This window comes from Mytilus californianus, unplaced genomic scaffold (genome assembly GCF_021869535.1).
Source record: "Mytilus californianus isolate M0D057914Y unplaced genomic scaffold, xbMytCali1.0.p SCAF_4, whole genome shotgun sequence".
NCBI lineage: Eukaryota > Metazoa > Mollusca > Bivalvia > Mytilida > Mytilidae > Mytilus > Mytilus californianus.
Genome location: NW_026262690.1, coordinates 48,736,279 through 48,759,236, shown reverse-complemented (window position 1 = coordinate 48,759,236; position 22,958 = coordinate 48,736,279). Strand labels below are relative to the sequence as shown.

The 22,958-nt window shown below is 32.8% G+C and overlaps 1 protein-coding gene across 1 annotated transcript; it reads right to left on the bottom strand.

Annotated features, from left to right (window-relative positions):
- Nucleotides 1–1,653: 1,653 nt before the first annotated feature.
- Nucleotides 1,654–14,699, bottom strand: LOC127738174 (kelch-like protein 15). The gene is made up of 4 exons (XM_052249324.1): nt 14,570–14,699; nt 7,332–7,473; nt 6,713–6,797; nt 1,654–3,578 (listed from the first exon to the last, which is right to left on the bottom strand). The coding sequence occupies exons 2-4, from the start codon at nt 7,467–7,469 to the stop codon at nt 1,849–1,851; spliced, it is 1,953 nt and encodes a 650-aa protein (XP_052105284.1). The 5' UTR covers nt 7,470–7,473; nt 14,570–14,699; the 3' UTR covers nt 1,654–1,848.
- Between the last annotated feature and the right edge of the window lie 8,259 nt (nt 14,700–22,958).

The window sequence follows — 22,958 nt, the reverse complement described above, 5'->3', positions numbered from 1 at the left end:
TTTAGCACCACTTTTGGGCTATTTCGTGGCGACCAGTTTTTATTGGTGGAGGAAGCCGGAGTGGCCGGAGTAAACCACCGACCTTCGATAGGAAAACTGACAATCCTAGTCAATTAAGATTGGAGTCGAGTGCACCCGCACGAGCAGGGTTCGAACTCACAACCTCAGTGTTGACTGGCTAGTGATTACAGTAGTAACTACTTAGACCATTCGGCCACCGAGGCCCCTGACTCTACTAACTATATCAGCAAAATTTGACTTGTTAGTAGATCTTGCCTTGCTGATCATATTTGTAATTTAAAGTGTCTATTTATCTATTATAATTATTTATCATATAAGGCAAAACGCAAAAAAATACTTAAAAGTGGTCTTTAAAGGGCAATAACTCTAATAAGGAATCATCAGACCATTTCCTCCAAATTGTCTTAATTGTAGATCTTGTCTTGCTGATCATTTTTGCTTATTTAAGTTTCTATCTTTTATAATTTTAAAGATATAAGTGAAAAACGCATAAAAAATAAAAAATCGTCATCAAAGGGCAATAACTTAAATAAGGAGTCGACTGACGATTTCAACTATGAGACTTATTTGTAGAACATGTCTTGCTGATCATTTTTGCAATTGAAAGTTTCTCTCTATCATAGTTTTCAAGATACTGGGTAAAAATGAAAAAAATGGTAAAATTTGTCATTTAAAGGCAATAACTCCTATAAGAAGTTGTATGACAATTGGTAGAGCTCAACATTCTGAACATTTTTGCACTGTCAAGATTTTCTCTATTTATAACTGTTTTCAAAATAATAGAAAAAACTTGTATTTTACCCCCATGTTCTATTTTTAGCCATGTCAGCTATCTTGGTTGGCAGTCCAGGTCATCGGACACATTTTTAAACTAGATACCCTAATGATATTTGTGGCCAAGTTTGGTTAAATTTGGCCCAGTAGTTTCAGAGGAGAAGATTTTTATAAAAGTTAACGATGACGGATGCCAAGTGATGAGAAAAGCTCACTTGGCCCTGTGGGCCAGGTGAGCTTAAAATGTATTTGAAAGAATAAACAAAACAATATGTCTATACCACTCAACAGTCCTCAATTTTGTGTAAATGGCTTTCCATAAATTTTATATTTACTTATTAGGAATTTCGAATGCCACACCAGTCTGAAGTACATTTGGCTAGGGATCAATTTAAATAAAACACAATTCTCTTTTGGCCAATTGTTAATAAAGTTATTATTCTCCCTATATCATGTATACTGCTAACAGAAAAACATCTCTTTCACACATGTATGTATGATGTCTCTTTGGTGTATGCCCCCACATCTCTTTTTTTTTCAAATTTTTTTTGTTTCAATTAGTATGAATCGCACAACACCCTTTTGGTCTAGTTTGAAGTATTGGAGGTCAAGGGTTTCATTCCCTGGAAAAGTCAAACCAAGAACTTGAAAGTAGTTTTTGCTGTTTTGCCGCTGAGCATTTAGGAGTAAAACAGAATAATGTGTCAGGGTAGGGGAACAAGTCTTCCTGTGGACTGTTACTGGAAGTTCTACAGATATCCATCTGTATCATTAATGAGTTAGGTAGTTGTTAAGAAGATGGTCTGTAAAGCTTTAACAAATTGAAAAGCCTCGGGACCAAAGTAACAAAGATCTGAATTTGATTTGCAAGTTTATCCATCATTTCTTTATTCACATGCACATTTAATTAATCAAAGGTTTGTATATTTCAGCTCAGCAATAGTTTAAAATACTTAATAGTGATCATGTGATTGAAAACTTGATTCAGATTTCCCTTCTATATTGTTAACATTTAAAAATCCACAAATAACTAAATGTACCAATATGTTATTTTCACATCAACACACAATCTGAACTTCTGGAATATTCTTCTTCTTCTTCATCATCATAGTCATTATCCCAGTCATATTCATCATCAACATCATCATCAGAGTCCCGATAGCTGGCATCAGAATGTTCACTTTCTGCATAAGTAACACCAGAATCTTTTGGACTATAATAACAATGTGGACAGTTTGGATGACATGCAACGAGTTCAGAGGCTACTGTGGACACACAGACACCACTATTGTAAAGACTGGTTGTCACTGGAATGTCCTCTAGCTCAACCCAAATCTTCTGCTTACAAATATACTTGTACGATTTCTTAGACTTGTCACCTCCAAAAACATATAAGTTATCATTACAGAAGGTATACATTGCACTTTTTGACAACTCGATCGGTGGAGTTGTGATCTTAGGGTAGCAAAACCATGTATTGCTATTTGGGCTAAATTTCCTCATCATTCTCCGTTTAAGATCTAGCTGAATGATATCTGCTTTGTACATCAAGATCTTTGTAAATGAAATAGTTGAACTGCATGACTTTGCACGGGTAGGTTCAGTCAAGGCATGTGTATCTAAGTTGTAATATTTGATGGAGAAAGTCTTTTTGTGAAACCATTCACATACTATTCCAATCCTTTCAGAATCTAAGTTGCTACAATAGAAATTATCTTTTTCATTACAATCAAACAAAACCTTTGTTTCTATAGAACCCTCATCCTTGATTTCCAGCAGTTTACAGCTTTCTTCTGTAGTGCTAAACTGTTTAAATCCTCTTCCTAACAGAAATATTCTTTTACCACAAAGAATAAAATCATGAAGATAAAATCCTATTAAATGTCGGTCTTTCTCTATTTTAATTGTTTTCCATATTTTACTTGCTATTTCAAAGACATGCATATCATAACGGTTAAAGCAACTAAATTCTGATCTAACTGGACCTAGGTTTATTACGTGTATTTTTCTGTCATCACTGACTCTTATAGCTGGACGTTCTAAAGGTAATGGCATATTCCAAAGATTTGTCCACTTCTGCTCATCAAGATTAAAAGCATACATCTTTTTACTATTAGATCTAATGAGAGTTTCTCTAGGCTGGCCAAAATTGATTTTATCAATGAAAACCCCACCTCCCAATATAACTATGTCACTGGTTTGTATTTGAGGATTGACTCCATTTTTCCTATGCTCTAGTATAGCATTGATATCATTAGTTGGAAGAAGTCCATCTAATTCATTGTCTGTCAAAACATCATTTAAACTTTCATTTGATACATTTTCAAATTTTAAAGCTAAGAACAACTGAGCTGCATCTTTTCGTCTGTTATTTATATCAAACTTCAGCCAACGTAGTAAAAACTGGAGAAAGGAATCTTGTGAAACGTAGCTCAATGTTTCATCACTCACCAATGATAAAACAGATTCATGTGTTAAGGTTAGAATGTCTTCACCTTGAAAAACTTGTTTCAAATGACCTTTCATATATCTCAATGCTTCATCATGAATAGCTAAATCATACAGAGATGAAATTAGACAGATCTTGACACAAGATTTTGTGTCCAATGGTTGAGAGTTAAGGAATTCATTGCATAAATTTTTAAGGTCAAAACACTGCAAATAATCAGCAACTTCCAGAATATCTTCCAAATTAGACATTGACATCTCTATATTTCCAAGGTATAAATATTGCAAAACATTTTCTACTGCATATGTCTTTCCTATATGGATGGTGACTTTTCCTGTAAAACAAGTAAATACTCATATCTCTTTTGAAGACAGAATTAGGAGAAAACAAGATAAAATAATAATCAGGGGATTATAATGAGTCTCCAAAACAAAGATCATATAGGTCTTTTCCAAATATAGTTGGTAGCAAGGTACCTTGTTTACCATTCAGGGGTGTGGACATATATTGTCTTAATTGTAGATCTTGTCTTTCTGATCAATTTTGCTTATTTAAGTTTCTATCTATCTATTATAATTTTTAAGATACAAGACAAAAATGCCTAAAATTTGTAACAAGAGTGCACACGCTGAAATGTCTTGCCTTCTTTACTAATCATTGATATTATGTTGATAGTCCTAAATATATATCACATAAACTTAACATTAACCAAGTAAACTAAACATTGACCAATGAACCATGAAAATGAGGTCAAGGTCAGATGAACCATGCTAGGCAGGCATGTACAGCTAACAATTCTTCCATACAACAAATATAGTTGACCTATTGCTTATAGTTTAAGAAAAACAGACCAAAACACAAAAACTTAACACTGAGCAATGAACTGTGAAAATGAGGTCAAGGTCAAATAAAACCTGCATGACTGACATATAGATCATAAAATATTTCCATACACCAAATATAGTTGAACTATTGTATAAAGTATTAGAAAAAAAGACCAAAACTCAAAAACTTAACTTTGACCACTGAACCATGAAAATGAGGTCAAGGTCAGATGACACCTGCCAGCTAGACATGTACACCTTACAATCATTCCATACACCAAATATAGTAGACCTATTGCATACAGTATAAGAAAAACAGACCAAAACACAAAAACTTAACTATAACCACTGAACCATGAAAATGAGGTCAAGGTCAGATGACACCTGCCAGTTGGACATGTACACCTTACAGTCCTTCCATACAACGAATATACTCGACCTATTGCTTATAGTATCTAAAATATGTACTTGACCACCAAAACTTAACCTTGTTCACTGATCCATGAAATGAGGTCGAGGTCAAGTGAAAACTGTCTGACAGGCATGAGGACCTTGCAAGGTACGCACATACCAAATATAGTTATCCTATTACTTATAATAAGAGAGAATTTAACATTACAAAAAATCTTAACTTTTTTTTCAAGTGAAAATGAGGTCAAGGACATTGGACATACATGTGACTGATGGAAACTTCGTAACATGAGGCATCCATATACAAAGTATGAAGCATCCAGATCTTCCACCTTCTAAAATATAAAGCTTTTAAGAAGTAAGCTAACGCTGCCGCCGTATCACTATCCCTATGTCGAGCTTTCTGCAACAAAAGTCGCAGGCTCGACAAAAATTGTCATCAAAGGGCAATAACTCTAATATGGAGTCGACTTACGATTTCGACCATGCAGAAATATTTGTGGAACTTGTTTTAATGATCATTTTTGCAATTTAAAGTTTCTCTCTATCTATTATAGTTTTCAAGATAATAGGCAAAAATTTTAAAAAAAAAGTAAAAATTGTCATTTAAGGGAAATGACTCCTATTAGAAGTTGTCTGACAGTTTTGACATATATGAACAATTGGTAGAGCTCAACGTTCCGAACATTATTGCTCAATTCAGATTTTCTCTATTTATAACTGTTTTCATGATAATAGACAAAACTTGCATTTTACCCCATGTTCTATTTTTAGCCATGTCGGCAATCTTGGTTGGCAGGCGAGGTCATCGGACACATTTTTTTAAACTAGATACCCCAATGATGATTGTGGCCAAGTTTGGTTAAATTTGTCCAAACATGCTCAAGTTAGTGTACAACATGTGAAAAAAATAACTAATCTGACAATTAAAGTAAAAGTACTCTAAAACCAGAATGACAAATCAGAAAAATTTAAAAATCAACAGGGAGTTAGTTTCCTTTAATAAAGCCCATTACCAATAACAGCATAAAGTTTTGAGTTAATCAATCTTAGCATACTTAGTAAGGGTGTGATACTGTGAAAGTACTTTTATTCGTGGGGTACCAATTTTCATGGTTTTCGTGGATGGCTTTAAGTGTCCAACGAAATATAAGAACTGTTGTCCAAATCAGGACATGGAAAGATCCCCATTTCCATAGGTTTAACTACATCGAATATCAGCAAACGCACTATGAACTAAAGATGCAACTTTAGACAGGATTCTGTCCATTTAATCTTTAAAAAACCTAAACTGTACGACTTTTAATATTTTAATTCTCACGAAATAGTAACATTTTAATTCTCATGAAATAGTTTTGATTGATAAAAGTCAGACTTCCAGTGATGATATGCGATGATGAAGTGTTAATTTTATATCCTCATAATTCTCATACGAAAAATAATTTCATTAAGGGTTTGTTTGCTATTTGTTATTTCATAAGAATTGGTTCTACAATTCAAAGTACATTTGTCTCTTTTTCATGTTACTGTTTTCTTTAAGTGACATGTTAATGGCCCAATTAACACCTTTGGTGACCATTAATCTGTTGATCAAACAATCTCGGGTTAATAAGTGTCATCACTTCTGACTACAGGTGTGCAACAATTAAAATGTTTACTTTAAAGCAATTTATCTTATTAAAAAGTTTAATGAATGTTGTCAGTAATGAAAGACAAACAAGTAGGTGAAAATGAACACCTTATTTTGAAATGTCCCAGAAATTATTGTATAACAACATATGATTATTTTCACGAGTTTTCGTTTCAGATGGCTTCACATTCACCCAATTTTTTTTATCTTTAAAAAAACCTAAAATCCACGAATTTAAGAACCCACGAACATGCAACTTTTGCTCAAACCACGAAAATTGATACCCACGAATAAAATGACTTTCACAGTATGTGAAAAATTGCCTGACAGTTAAGTCTTGTTACTCTACAGTGACAAATTAATAAATTCTTATCTCTAAAATGTAGGAATGTTATGTATTGCTTTCACAACAAAATGTAACAGGCTCAACAAAATGACAGGTATGTAGCGATTAAGATTTATTACCATTTGACATAACGTTTTTTTTCTTTAATTTGCCAGCCAACTGATATGTTAAGACAAACAGATAGACTGACAGATAGGACAATACGCACTTATCAGCAAGGCCCTCACAACAATTAGAACAGAGAAATACGAACATACCTGATGTTTTCTCTGCTAAACCACTGTTGTACATTGACTCAAAATAAGGACAGGTCATTAACACACACCAGTGGGCTTTCAGTTCCTGAAAATGTATTTGTATCCAAATATAATACACAGTAGGCATTTCAATTAATCAAACATACTCATGTGTCCATATAAATAGGGGACATCAAATTTATCCGAATATTTTCCAAGGATAAAAGAATGAAATATTTAGAAAAATTTTAAGTAAAAAACAGCCATATTTGCTCAGTGTTGTTTGTGCATCTTTCTCTTTGGAGGAGTTATGATGTTGGCGGCTGGTATGGTTTGTTGTTATGGTTTTTTCTTCCTTTTGTGTAATATTAATCAACAGCTGTACCAGGAGCACAAGATTACCTCTGTCAAATGCAATTGAAATAGTTGCAAGAATATAAAAAAATATTGTAGAAGCATTATAAGTCAGATGTCAAGACAAAATAGCTCTGAGGAATAACTTGCAGGAGGATGTTCTTATGAATAGTTTCAAGGTATCAAAACGGGAACAACCTATTTTGTCTCTGCTAGAATAAAATCAGATGAAAAGCAATTGAACACCATCATTCAATATACTGTTTGCATTATTTTTTGTCCAAACCTTTCCTTCAATTATGATAGTAACATCACAGAGATCAGGTTGCTCCTCTCTTTGCTTGTTTAATGTCTTGGTTAAGTTGGTGGCATGCTTATACATGTACTGATTCCCCATCAATCTGCAATTCTTCGTAAAATCCATTGTTCTAAAAGAGAAGCAATTATATTTAAGTTGAGATAAGGCATATGTAGTTTCAATTAGATCCATTACATGGTTGGATGCTACCAATTATATTGAAAGGCAACAACATATCATCTTTTGTGGGGGTATGTTTTTTTTAAATAGATTGTTTGGTTCTAAATTTCTTGAAGAAAAAAAATCTAAATAAATGTGGATAGTGTCCACATGTGGACACAGATGATGCCCCTGCTTGCATATCATATAGTTATAAAGGGACATAACTGAAGAACGGTTGAAGTGATGCTACCCAAATTCAACTTGATCTGTGTTTTATCAGTGGAAGTCAAAATTAAACATTGCATTGCATAAAGCATTGATTGTAGTTGATTCAACTATAATCATGGACAAAGGAAGATAACATATCTGACTGACAAAATGGCCACCTAACCGGTAATATAGGAAAATGCAATACCAGATCTTATTCCGGAACTGGATAAGGCTATATTGGGGGTTGCCAATCAAATAAAAAAAATTTCAAGTTTTACTGACCAACCAACCCTATATTTTTTCAGAAAACTACAGTAAACACATCTTTTTTTTATTTTTTGTTTTTTTGCCTTATCCTGTTCTTGATTCAGATCCAGTATTGCATTTATCTTTATTTACTGTTAGTTGCCATTTGTCTATATTGTTTTTGGTCCGTATGATATGTTTTTACCTTATTTAAAACAACTTGTTGATAATTTTCCCCATTATAGACATTGAACAAAAATATATTTTGTTCAACTTTCAGTGAAAAAATATAAGGGTCAGTCAGGGGCACATTGATTGCCTGAAAAACTTCTGAAAACTTGGTAAAAACCCTAAAACTAATTGATGTTATTAGAAAACTTTATATTTGGAGAATTTATATGGTGTTATACTACTTGCATTGTATAACAATATGGCTGACATTATTTATTGAATTATCGTTTTTCCTGAGGTTAAATTGAACTTCAATTGAGTAAAAGTAACATATCTCAAAATTTGGGTCGTTATTGTAAATATTATGTATCAAACCATTTAACATGTTTAAATTAGAGTTTTCTGGTTACATCTTTTAGTTTTACGGTTTCTAACCAGTTTTCAGGCCATCAGACATGTCAGCCAGTACCTGTCAGTGAATTATAATTAACTCATACCATTGCAAACTCATACCAATGTCCACTTGTACAACTAAAAGCAAACTAGAACCGCTGCAAACTTGTACCATTAATTTATTCAAATGTCCCATGTGGTGTCAAATGTTAAACATATATTTGAATTTAACTGAATAACTCACAATTTTTTATAAGTAAAATTGTTTGAAAGTCATAAATTCTGAGGACACAGTTATTGTCCTTTGTTTTTCATTGTCTACTTTTATAGAGTATATAACTTGCAAATTTATTTCATACACCTTCCAAATTTATTTCTTAATATTTTATCCATAAAATAATTAGGGGGATGCCAAAACAAATTTGGGGCATGAAAAGCTGTCAAACTGAATTATAGATTATGTAAAATTGTCCATATTTTGAGTTAGAGCTAATAGACTTTTCTATAATTTTTATATAATTTGTCCCAAAAGTAGTACACTACACTACACTGTAAAAATCCTATTGGGATAGAGCAGGTCACTGAAGTGTGATTTTTTAAATTCGCATTAATTGTCTAAAAGAAATGCACTTTAAATCAAAGCCTTAAAGGCTGTTAAAGCAATTGCTGCCTAGTTAATGTGTTTGTAACTTTTATTTTATTCCACATGTAAAAGAATTAAAGAACCTTAGTGAGCGCGCTCACATACCCCACGTCCTCACATGTCATTGGAGAAATAAAATATGTGTAAGAAACAAAAATTGTATAAGAAAAAAAAATTGAATCATAATTTCCTGTCAATATGCACATCTACATAGTATGTCCTTATTATCTACAAAGTTTCATGAAATTATGTTGTGTGGTTTCAGAGGAGTTGCGATGACAAACTGTTGCAGAAGTACATTGAAGCAAATAAGTTCAAAGGGGCGTAACTCCTAGAAAAAAAATTGAACCGTAATTTCCTGTCGATATGCACATCTACATAGTATGTCCTTATTATCTAAAAAGGTTTCATGAAATTCTGTTGTGTGGTATCAGAGGAGTTGCGATGACAAACTGTTGCATAGTACATTGAAGCAAATAAGTTCAAAGGGGCGTAACTCCTAGAAAAAAGAACCGTAATTTCCTGTCGATATGCACATCTACATAGTATGTCCTTATTATCTAAAAAAGTTTCATGAAATTCTGTTCTGTGGTATCAGAGGAGTTGCGATGACAAACTGTTGCATAGTACATTGAAGCAAATAAGTTCAAAGGGGCGTAACTCCTAGAAAAAAAATTGAACCACAATTTCCTGTCGATATGCACATCTACATAGTATGTCCTTATTATCTAAAAAGGTTTCATGAAATTCTGTTGTGTGGTATCAGAGGAGTTGCGATGACAAACTGTTGCAGTAGTACATTAAAGTAAATAAGTTCAAAAGGGCGCAACTCCTAGAAAAAAAATTGAATCGCAATTTCCTGTCGATATGCACAACTACATAGTATGTCCTTATTATCTAAAAAGGTTTCGTAAAATTCTGTTGTGTGGTTTGAGAGGAGTTGCGATGACAAGAAACAGGACTGACGGACTGACGGAAGGACAGATGGACGGACGGACGGGTCAAAAACATTATACCCTCCGCAACTCGTTGCGTGGGGTATAATTAAACCTGAGAGGAGTCTTATCTAGTGAGAAGTAATGATGTTTTAACTTTATAATAATAAAAGACTTATTAGCATAAAGTCATTTTTACAATGTTTAACATTTCCCAGGATGACGACCTGTTTACCTGGCTTCTGGGGGAGGCAAATATATTTGTGGAAATGTATAACTCCCGAAAAAAAGTCAGATTATCCCCTTGCAGAGTGTTTATTACTGAACAATTATTAACAGGACAATCCATGCACCTGGCTTCATTATCTCTATTGCTTCTATTTTAATTTTTAAGTATATCATAATTGGTTTAAATTTAACCATTGAGTTGATGATTTCAACTTTCCTGGCACGAGTGTTCTACCGAACTATAGGTTTTTACAATAAGAATCATGCATTCATACATACTGATTAAAGATTTGAAGATGGGACGGGCTTCTGAAATTTATCTATGAACTTGCTAACGCTTTCTCTTTCATTACTAATCATGCTAATGACATTATCGTGTAAAAAAAAGATAAAAAAATAATGCAACAGATTTTAAAATAAAGAAATTAATTTACAGTAAAAAGTTTCATGAAGTCATTGTCAATATGCTTGACGATTTTCTGCATAGGATTGTAAATCAAATATCTTTAAAATACTGATGCAGTACAAAAGAAGTCATTCAAACTCCTGTTTGTTTCTTTTCTTTTTTTAATTCTTCTTTCAAAACGTCTTTTTCCCTGTTGGGCATTGTAATAGAAATAAGAACTAGAGGCTCTCAAGAGCCTGTGTCGCTCACCTGTATTTACTGATGCTTTGGAAATCATGTAATATAAGGTTAAAATCATAATTAATAGTATTAGATATTACATATTATAATGATATCTAAGATAATAACAAAAAACTAAAATTTCTGTAAAATTACTAACTCAGGGGCAGCAACCTAACAACAGGTTGTCGGATTCGTCTGAAAATTTCAGGGCAGATAAATCTAAATCTGATGAACATTTTTGCCACTTGTCAGATTTGCTCTAAATGCTTTAGTTTCAGAGCTATAAACCAAAAACTGCATTTTACCCCTATGTTCTATTTTTAAACAAGTCGGCCATGATGGTTGGAAGGCGGGGTCATCGGACAATTTTTTTAAACTAGATACCCTAATAATGATTATGGCCAAGTATGGTTAAATTTGTCTCAGTAGTTTCAGAGAAGAAGATTTTTGTAAAAGATTACAAAAATTTACAAAAATTTGTTAAAAATTGACTATAAAGGGCAATAACTCCTAAAGAGGTCGACTGACAATTTTGGTCATGACAACTTATTTGTAGATCTTACTTTGCTGAACATTATTGCTGTTTACAGTTTATCTCTATCTATAATAATATTCAAGATAATAACCAAAAACTGCAAAATTTCCTTAAAATTACCAATTCAGAGGCAGCAACCCAACAACAGGTTGTCAGATTTGTCTGAAATTTTAGGGCAGATAGATCTTGACCTGATTAACAATTTTACCCCACGTCAGATTGCTGTAAATGCTTTGGTTTTAGAGTTATAAGCCAAAATCTACATTTTTACCCTATGTTCTATTTTTAGCCATGGTGGCCATCTTGGTTGGCGGGATGGCAGGACACATTTTTTTAATCTAGATACCCTAATAATGATTGTGGCCAAGTTTGGTCAAATTTGGCCCAGTAGTTTCAGAGGAGAAGATTTTTGTAAAAGTTTACGGACGACGGACGCCAAGTGATGAGAAAAGCTCACTTGGCCCTTTGGGCCAGATGAGCTTAAAACGTATTATGGAAGTACTGTATCTTTGAATTTTGTAAATCAGCCTGGCTTTTCTTCTGAGGCTGTGTGAGAAACCTTCTTCCAGATGAAAATTCATCTGCCATGATATATATTGTTCGTGTACAAATTCACAAAATCAGGCAGGGCGTATTAAAAGGATTAAAAGAGTACATGGTGTCAGTACCTCAATATTAGTAGGCTAGCACAAAGCAGTCAAAATTATGCATACACCCTTTGGTTTTTTATTTATTTTCTTTTCTTTTATGTACTTATCTTTTTTGTACATACAAAACCTTCTACTAATTATTTTTGCAAAATTCACATACACATATTTTGGCCTATTTCGGTTTATACAAAATATTTGGCAACTAAATTCACATACACAATTTGGCATATCAAATTTATCCGCTCTTTACTTGGCTGCTGGGGTACCAGGACAACCTTGCTGTGGTTCACTGCCTTTGCTTAGCCTAGCTTTCCTCCTGTTCCTACTTTTGGTGGCTCCATTTTTCTATCTATTTACTTTTTATTTTCTTTGGTTTCTATAAAAGATTTCATTTTTATATTCTATTAAAGCTCTATTTTATTTTTATTCACCAATTTATTTTTTTATTACTTATTCTATCAATCAAATTTTTGCTCATTATTACCTTTTATTCATATTAGGTTTTTTATATTTGTCACTCAAAATTATATCAATTATCTTAAGGTAAAAATAAATTATTTAAATGACGAAAAAGGTGCAAGCCAGGGCTGACCGTGCGAGGGCTTTATAGCCAGTCAAGGTCGTTAAAAACCCCCATAAGTAAGTAAATGGTGTCAGTCGGGAAAGCGTGGGCGGACCGATCTAAGAAAACGATCAAACTGGTACACGGTCACTGCTAGAGAGATCTATTTTCAAACCATCAAATGAAAAGACGATGGTCATAGATTTTGTAGGGTCATTATGACATTGTCTCGTGATCTTGATTTTTACATTACTATAACGTCCATAGTGATTTTACAATAATTTTATGAATGAATGAAGATTTTAAGAATGAACAAGAGCAACTTGTCCTCTTTCAAAAAAAATTAAATAATATTAGACCGTATAGGTACAATTCAGTCAAATTTTCAATATTAAATCAACAACTGACATGTTCAATATTTTGATGAAACATCTCCAGAAGGAAATCGCAGGTATAAAAAATGCACTTTCTCACACTGCCTTCTATGTTCTTTGATAAGTCAAACGGTTGTCCTCTTAAATACAAAAATACATCTACATGAACATATGTTGAAACTTCACAAACCCACAGTTGTTTTTCAACTGTTTCAATTAATGTATTCCATTAGAAAACATACAGAGGATTTTTTGAATGACAGACGAGGAATCAGTTTTATCTGCTCAAAAACTTTGGCTTGATCGATCTTGATCACATAATCATTCTGGGTCACAAACATGACAAAGATGGCTATATGCGATAGCATGAAAGCAATTGCTTTAAAAACCTGTGTTCTCAGACCATGAGACCAACTTGTAGCTGATTGTTCTATATTTTGACAACAAAAGCAAAGAGCAAGTTTGTTCGGATATTTTGCTGTGTTGTGGTTAGTTGTATCTTGACTAGAAGGCATGATAACGAAACAAAGATTAACATTTACTTAGATGTTTTATTGTCCACAATTGCATAAATATATATAAAATCCACAAAACATCAAATATTTACTATCAATATTTCCGACCAAAACACAGCATATTTACTCTTCACCTCCACAATTTCATCAACATATAACATACACAAAATAAATAGTTAAATGCTCTCAACCATCACATAGCACTTCTTTTTGTGTTGGGTGGTTTATTAGTTAATTATAAAATTAAAACACTTTTTTAATGGCATAATTTTTGCATTGGTACAACTTTACCATGGTACGAGTTAACATTGGTACTAGTTGACATGCAACGAGTTTGCAAGGTACAATGGTCAGTCAGGGTACTATAAACACAAATATTTTTTTGGCCCATCTTTTATCAGTTTAATTTTTAAACATATATATATATCTAGGTGCTGCCAGGTCTTTAAACCTTTCCGGTCGCACAATTTTTTTCAAATAGTGACTGCATGGACATGATGGATGATGAACCTTAAAAATGTTGTTAAACACAATAACTCCCTTGGCTTGGGGATTTGCAAAAGTTGGCAGGTACAATGTATTATATTGGACCCAATCTTGTACTTTATTAAGACTTATAAACAATTTCCTAAATTGTAAAATGAATATATGCAGTGGGGGATCCGGTTCTGGGGGGTTATAATCCCCCCTTTTTTTTTTACGATGAATGCATTTGATTATGGGGACATATATTTGGATTTGGCCTTTTCTCCTGGGTGGGAACCCCCTTTTAAAAATGGCTGGTATTAAAAATGAAATTATTTCAAGAACTTTTCTTATTTAATTAACAATTATAAACAAATTGTTTGTGACTTTCTGTCCGTAGACTTTTTGTCCTATCACAGATTTGTGACATTCTGTTCGTAGACTTTTTGTCCTGTGACTTTCTGTCCGCTTACCAAAAAAACAATGATATTGATAAAATATTGACCGACCAATATGATGTTATCGTGATATGGTGAGTATATGTTGATTATTCAACCAAAACCCTTCATACTACAGCAGTCGCATAGCTCGTAAATCGTGTGTTCAAATGTATACACAGCAGATGGACATGTGTTACTTTCCCGCCAAATTTGAACTTCCTGTTTTACAGGATTACACTAAAGACCTCTCAACGATGAAATACCGCTGTCGCATATGGCTGATTTAGTAAAGCATAGATGTATAAATGAGACACTTTTGAAGCTATATTTGCATCAAAATTAAAAAGTAACAGCCAGGTAGATATCATCCTACTAGATTTTGCAAAAGCGTTTGATAAAGTGCCACACCATCTGTATCTGTATCTGTATCGAGATAAATTCTGCCAATGTAGGCACACCTCCAATGGAGTTGAATATATATATAGTACCGCCACCGTTATGTACAATTAATATATGATTTGACAATAAAAAGATAAAATTTATCTTTAATTTTAATCTGTATGTGTAACAAAAAATTTGTTCCGGCGTGACATTTGTTCCGCCGGAACAACTTTCATGGGAAATATGTTCCACCGGAATTTATATCACAGAAAATAAGTTCCAGCACTGTAAAATTTGTTCCGGAACTAATTTTTTGACAAAATGTGAAATAAGTTCCAGAACAAAAATCACAGCTCCATGAATTTTGTTCCAATGTTAAAAGTTTTAAAAAAGTGAAAAAAGTTCCTGTGATATTAGTTTTTAACGAACATATTTCATAGAAATCAATGAATATAAGTTCCTCTCAAACCTATTTCACAGAAAATAAGTACCTTTGCAACATATTGCAGTGAAATATTTTCTTGTTACACTTAAATTATAATGCAAGCTGGATGCTGTACTGTGCTGGCATGGGGTACATTTGCAATTGAAGGCATGACTGTAACTATATGATGTCGATAAGAATCAAAAGCGATGGTAATGTATCATAATTTGTATTTATGTTTTATATGGTATTCCTCCTTGTTTCCTGTTAACTGTCATACATGTACTTACGTCATGGCACAGTTTCAAAAGAGTATGTCTTTTGTCTCTTTATGTGTTTTAAAATAATTGATCAGTCACTTTGGCCTTTTCAAATTAGTACACATGTTCATCTTTAACTATACTTTTTTCGGAATGATTTTTCTTATTCTACTCTTTTCTGGCTCATAAGTGTCATTTTGGTATTTTTATGTAGTATGTTATTAAACATACTACATACTCCACAGGATCCAAATTTGATGTTTACACTTTTATTTTATTACATTATCAATATAATACATGTTTTTATAATGTACTTGAATGATAAATTGAAACTCACTGATGACAAATGCTCAGTATATAAGATAACTTGTTTAACCAGTGGAACATATTTCACAGACAAGGAACTTATTTTACCAGGTGGGGAACAAATCTCACAAACCCAGAACTTATTTCACCAGGTAAGGAACAAATCTCACAAACCTGGAACTTATTTCACTAGGTAAGGAACAAATTTCACAAACCCAGAACTTATTTCACCAGGTAAAGTGTGGAACTTATTTTATAGAGATGGAACAAATTATATAGAAATTATCTGTGAAAAAAGTTCTCCCAGAACATATTTCCTGTGATATTAGTTCCACTGGAACTTTTTTCACAGGAACAAATTTTGGCTAACATATGCACCCATATAATAACCAAAATTTATTATTGGTTGATAACCGTCTATTTGATTCGATTACAACTGATGATACCTGTGGAGATTCCCACCCTGATCATCAGCATAATGTCATAGTTTACTTTATATTTACTCCTCACGAAAGATTGTTTTTCTTTTCACATTTTTGTTGTTTGGTTAGCAGTTCATACCGCTTCATATATGCAGATTGTTAATAAGCTGTCTACACACACTCTCTAGTTGTCCAGTAATATTTTGAACAATTTCATTGTTACGTTTATCCACAGTATAGAAGAAAGGATTAACTATTAGCTGAACTAAGTCTACTTCCTCTACAAAGCAAGATTTTGCTAAAAGTTCACTACCCATATCAATTATTATCTCCATCAATCTTTTCCTGTCGGTTTCAAGTGACTCCCATCATCAGTGTTAGTAGAAAATGTGACAAGATTTCAGGACTCTTATTACAAAGTTTACATGTTGGACTGACTTTGTTTTTATTGAATGATGCTCAATTCGATTGAAATATATATGTTCCTGTAGCAATTTTGGTTCTTGTAGGAATCCTTACAATGACTCTATTGTTGGCTGTTTTTGTAGTGATCAATGGGTGTATTTTCCCAATAGTATATTGACAATTTATATACCGAAGAGTTGGGTACATCTTTGAGTCATCAAGAATTGTATTGGTCCAGTAGCTTTGCACTTTATTGTTTATAAAGGATTTCCATTTTGTTTTTGTTAGTGGATTGTCCAGAAAGTTTTCTATATTTTCTATATTATATAACAAACAGAGTTTTTTAATATCAATGAACCAACTGTTACTATTGAAAGATTTTAATTTAAGCTGCCTTTCCGCTGTTCTCCACACATTTGAAGTTTTTTTCTGATCTCGTGATGGTCCCAAATAATGTCAAAATTTTGATATGTAACTCAGCTTCAATAGGTATCATGCCAGAGAGTATATAAATGTCTGGGTCTGCTGTATTTGTAGATAATGATAGTAGCTGTTTTAATAATTTCTTGTGGTATAGATTAAGAGTTGTTAGAGATTTTCCTTTTAGGATCAAAATTTCTAGTCCATAAGTAAGAATAGGTAGTACAAAAGTTTTAACTAGTGAGAGAATTGTTTCTGGGTCCAAACCGTTGGTTCCATGTAGACCTGATCCCATTAAACTATATAAAGTGTGTCTTGCTTTTTTGATGTTTTCTTCAACTGTTGACTGGACTGAGTTTATTCTGATTTATGTATTCCAATGTGTGTTGCTGTTTTAACTACTGGCATTGGCTTATCATCCATATTCCAAAATCCTTCTCCAGTTTCTATTGTTTTTGAGGTTGTTCTTACTGGCAGTATTACACTTTTAGTTGGTTGTAATAAGTATCCTTTTCTTCGACTGAAGTCAACTGCGATATCAACCATGGACTGTATCTCCAGTGGATTTGTTGCTATAATAGCGACATCATCAGCGCAGGTAGGTGCACAACAGTTTATGTTACCAATTTTTCCGCCGAGGACTGTTTCACACACGAGGTTCAATAAAGGGTTGACATATACTTTATACAAGTCAGCAGATATAGTGCCACCTTGACGTACTCCTTGTTCTACTAAGAATTAAAGGTTCCGAAAGGTGACCATTCCATTTAATACATGTAGCAGCATTTTGGTAAAGATTTTGTATCATGAGTAGAGATTGATCAGATATTCCAATTTGGAAGAGTCTTCTAATGAGGTTTGCATGTACTACTACATCAAAGGCTGATTTCCCATCAAGCATAGCTATGCAAGTTGGTCTTTTTAGGTCTTTATTTTCTCTCTCAAACTCCTCTATGATGAGTTCACACATAAGTGGGGTGGTATCCTCTGTGAATCCACTTTGTAACGGGTTTTTAGATTCAATAATTTTTATATTTTCTCTTAGTTTCAAGATCTTTTCTATTATTTTCGATAAGGTTGGAGTGACAGTAATTCCACGGTAGTTAATAGCATCTTTAATATTGCCTTTGTTTTTAAATATTGGAAATAATGTGCCAATTTTGAGTAGGTCTGGAACATAACAGTATTTAAATGACATATTTATTAGTTCACGTATATAAGCTTTCAGATCTTCACCACCATATATAATATTTTCTGCTGCGATTCCATAAATGTCTGCTGCTTTGTTTTTGTTCAAACTTGATATTGCTTTCAACGTCTTCATCAGTCACTTGCATATGAATATATATATTTTGACAAATATCAGATATAACTTTAACTTCTTTTTCAACATTTTCCAAATGTTTATGATCGAACTTTGTATTGACAGACTTTTTAGCTAGTTCTCCAAAATGTATATGCCAGCCGTTAATAATTTGGTTGTCACTGTTATAAATATGATTATCAACATTGAGCTCCTCTATACGTTTTGACATTTTTCCTCTTTGATTTCTAATCATTCTAAAAAAACGTTTTCTAAATTGGTATCTGTGACTTTAGATTCAATTAGTTTTTGCCTCTCATTTATTCTTCTAATTGCTATTTCTAAGCGACATTGCTTCCTCAGTTCGTAAGTTGTTAGCTTCTTTTGTTTCAGGTAGTAGTTGTGCGGATCATTAATGCTTCCGTTACTTTTCCAGTTATAGAACGCAATTTTCTTGTTACTGATAGCTTTACGGATTTCCTCATTCATCACTTGTAATTTTGGCTTTTTTCCCCCTTTTTTTTGATTTAGAAGCAATAACTTTTGTAGCTTTAATTATGATGTTATTTAAAGTGTTGAAGCCGCTCTCAAGGTCTTCACGATTTTGTATTTTACATTTTGTTGAGCTAATTTCTGTAGAGATGAGGCTTGCATATTTTCCTGTATCAATTTTGTCCCATTTTATTCTTTTGTTAAATGTTTTTGCTGATGTTTGAGAGTTTTTAATAATATTGAGCTTTTTCTGATGATGTAATAACAGACAATAACAGGGGATAGTGGTCCGAAACATTTGAAGTTACATTTAGTTTCTGTATATCTGTTATGTTCTCTGAATATTTGTTTTGATAAAAGAATAAAGCCAATGGCAGTGGCATCTTTTCCATTTGAATGTATAAAGGTAAGTCCAGTTTCTTTTGAAGATAGCTCATTGTCTTGCATAAAGTCATTGATATATTTCTTTCTTTGAGATGAAGCACCATTAATTATGTCTTCATTAAAATCTCCTATAATTATCTGATAAGTATTGGAGTATGTACATACAATCTCATTCAGTTGGTCTATACATTCTAGTAGCTCTTGTGTACTATTAGTGGGTACTTTGCATGGTAGATATAAGGAAACAATGATGATGTTAGAATCCCCTTCTATTTCAATGCATTATATTCTATTATTTCCTGCTTTCAAAGTCGAAATTAAGGGGTCTAGTTCTTTTCGCCACAATATTGCCACCCCACCGTATCCTCTCGGCATTTGTATTGGAGGCAGAGGGTCATCAGTGTCAACCGACTTTCCTATTCCTATATATTTAGAGTGAATTTCATTCAACATGTTGAGTTGACAATCAAACAACCAATGTTCCTGAAGTAAATAAATATATACATCTTCCTCATCTCTCTAAAGAATGTTAAAATATTTTTACAGTTAAAACTCAAAACTTTCATATTCTTCTGCTCACAACCATTAAAATCTAAAACGTTATTTGTACAGTTACTATTTACATATGTAAGCGAATGGTCATCTAGTGCGGTGTCTGGTTGAGGCTTGGATGGTATAAAAAATGATCTGTATAACTTGTAGGTTGGTAGTACAACGGTTGTCCTATTTTTCTATACTGATTATCTATTGTTTCCTAATCGGTATGCCTCGAGTGGTATGTATTCTGATCATTAGTTCTTAAATGTTGTGTTGTATTGTTTTGAACAGATATGTGGTTTTGGACCTTTTCTTTGTCCAATTTGGAACAACTTCTATTAAGTTATCCTTGCAGATGTTTCGGGTCTCTAGTTCTGTTTGATATGAATATTGACTAGATATTTCTCTTTGATCATGATTCTGATACTTCCTATCTTCATTTTCTGATCGGTACCAGTATTGATTGGGTTCACTGAACTGCGCTACATACATACTGTACTGATTAGTTGCTGGTGGTTCACCACAGTTTTGGTTATAGCTGCTATCTCTATAGTATAGTTGTTGGTGTGAAGGATACATTTGCTTGTAATCATATGATGTTTGATTTTGTCTATTGAGAGTATCATTGTTGGTATTTTTATTTTCATTTTGAAGTTTATTTATTTCATCATCAACTTTACTAAGTACATATTTTGTCACTTTTTCTCGTATACCAATCACAAGGTCATCAGTTGCAGTGCTAGTAGAGTTTTGGTGTTCTGGAGGATGTTGATTTTGCCTGTTCTGAAAAGACTCTATTTTGGTGTACAGAGTTTTAATTGTATTTTCCAGTTCTTAATTTCGAAATTGTGCTTTATGTAATCTATCTAAGATGTTTGTTTTTTTCCTTCATATTTTCATTAATCATGGCTTCTTTCATTTTTAATTGTTTTTCTCTTTTTTTCAACTTTTGTTCTAATTGTTTTAATTCCTTCATACCAATTTTGTGATTTTCATCTAGCTTGTTTTTATCAGCTGAAACAGTATATGTAGAATCATCAGTGATCAGATGTGAAGTATTCGGAGATTCAGGTCTTTTGGCGTATTTCATGTCTTTGTGCAGTACAGACAGTAGCTCTAGATTCAGGTTGAATATATTTTGGAGTAGTTTCAAGAGAAATGCTAACTGGTCCTGATTCATTAATGTAATTTGTCTCTATTTCTACAGATTTTGGTATTGTTTCATGTGTTTGTTGTTGGGTTTTGTCACTGAGGTCTCTCTGTTCAGCTAACCCTATGCACGAGTAGCATTTTTGAGTATCATTATCTAGACAATTGTCATGGAATGGCATGTCGCATATTAAGCATCTGTTTTCAACACTTTGTTCAAAATTATTGCAGGCATTACATTGAATTTCTTCTTGTAAAATCATGTCAGCTATTGACTATTCTGGATTATTAATAGCACAGTCATTATGTAATATTGCTTACTGTTCAAAGTTGTTTCTTGTATCAAACGCTTCATTTATGCAAATTTTACACACATAGATATGTACACTTTGTTCTATTTCTTCAATTTCTTTTTCAGCTAGTTTGTCACATTTATAATGGACCCAGTGATTGTTTTTACACATGACAGATCTTGTTCGACAATGGCGTTTACATTTAAAGCATTTTTCATCTTGCTGGAGTTCATGTTGCTTCTCTTGTTCTTTGTCTAAATTTTTATCAATGACTTTATTCTGTGGTAATGAGTTTAGTGCTTCTTTATGTTTTATTGCCAGATTTTGATTTAACATTTCTATATTTAATTTTTGCTCCATTTATCCGTGTGTTACTCATGATTTTGTGAATTTCTTGAGCATGTTGATGTATGAATTGATGAGCATCTTTTCCATTTATCAGTAGTGTACATTTTGTTATATAAGCATTGATTGTGAAGCTCAAGTTTGTCGAGTCAGTGATTTGATAGGTATATTGTACCTTGTTGCCGGTTTTGTCCTTGGCAGTTGTTTTATTACATGTATCAAAGTATGTTTCACATGCATATATGAATAGTTCAATGGATACTGTATCCAGTGTAGCAGTTATACCCCCGCCTGTATATGAATATTCAATCTCAGATCTCTGTGTAGTCTCAATTTTTTTCTTTAAAGATTTTTCGATATTTAACACATATCTGTTCTCATAAGTTTTTCCAATATAAAGCTTGCTGTCACTTTTTGAATGTTTTAAGTTCGGTTTTTTAACTAAAGCCATCTTGTATAATTATAAAATTTTCCAGTATTGAAATTGTCTATAAGACCAGCGATACCTGTGGAGATTCCCACCCTGATCGCTAGTACCTATAGGTCAATTTACCAACAGTCAAATATTGCCTATTATAATAATAATAATAATAAATTCTTTTTTTAAAGAGGGTAAACTCAGTTAGTTACAATAAACTAATCTTCCCTGAGGCCCTCACATACAAAGTACAATACAATCAAAAACAGATATTTACACATAGTTGATTTACAGTCAAGTAGTTCAATGTAATATTGTTAACACGATAAGATATAAAGCTGTTCAGGATGTACATTTGGTCAAAAAATCAAATAAAAATAATAAAAAAAAAAATATACAGATACATTGTAGAAAACATAATCTTATCAGGACTGTGTTATGTACTTCTTGATACTTTGTTTAAAAGTATAAGTGTTTTGAGCTTTACGCATTTTGTGTGGTAGTCCATTCCATAACACTGATCCAGAATAAACAAAAGATTTCTTAAATAGCTCAGCTTTTGGCTTAAGAACTATCAGATTACCTAAAGTGAGACCTATCAAGTAGTAAGGATTATTATCTGATTTCAGTTTAAACTTTTGAACTAGGTACATTGGTGCTTCCATACGCATACATTTATATAGAAGTAAATATTTATGGTATTTGATTCTATTGTCAACTGTCATCCACCCAAGTTTTTTAAATAAGGGGGCTGAGGGGGATAAAGGATCTGCATCTAGAATTAATCTTGCTGCCCTTTTCTGGAGTTTTAAAATTCTTGTTATCCCTTCATTTTTACATTCACCCCAAATAATACAGCAGTAGTCAATTAGGGGCAGAATATACCCATTGTAATATGTTTTCCGTGCATTTATATCTA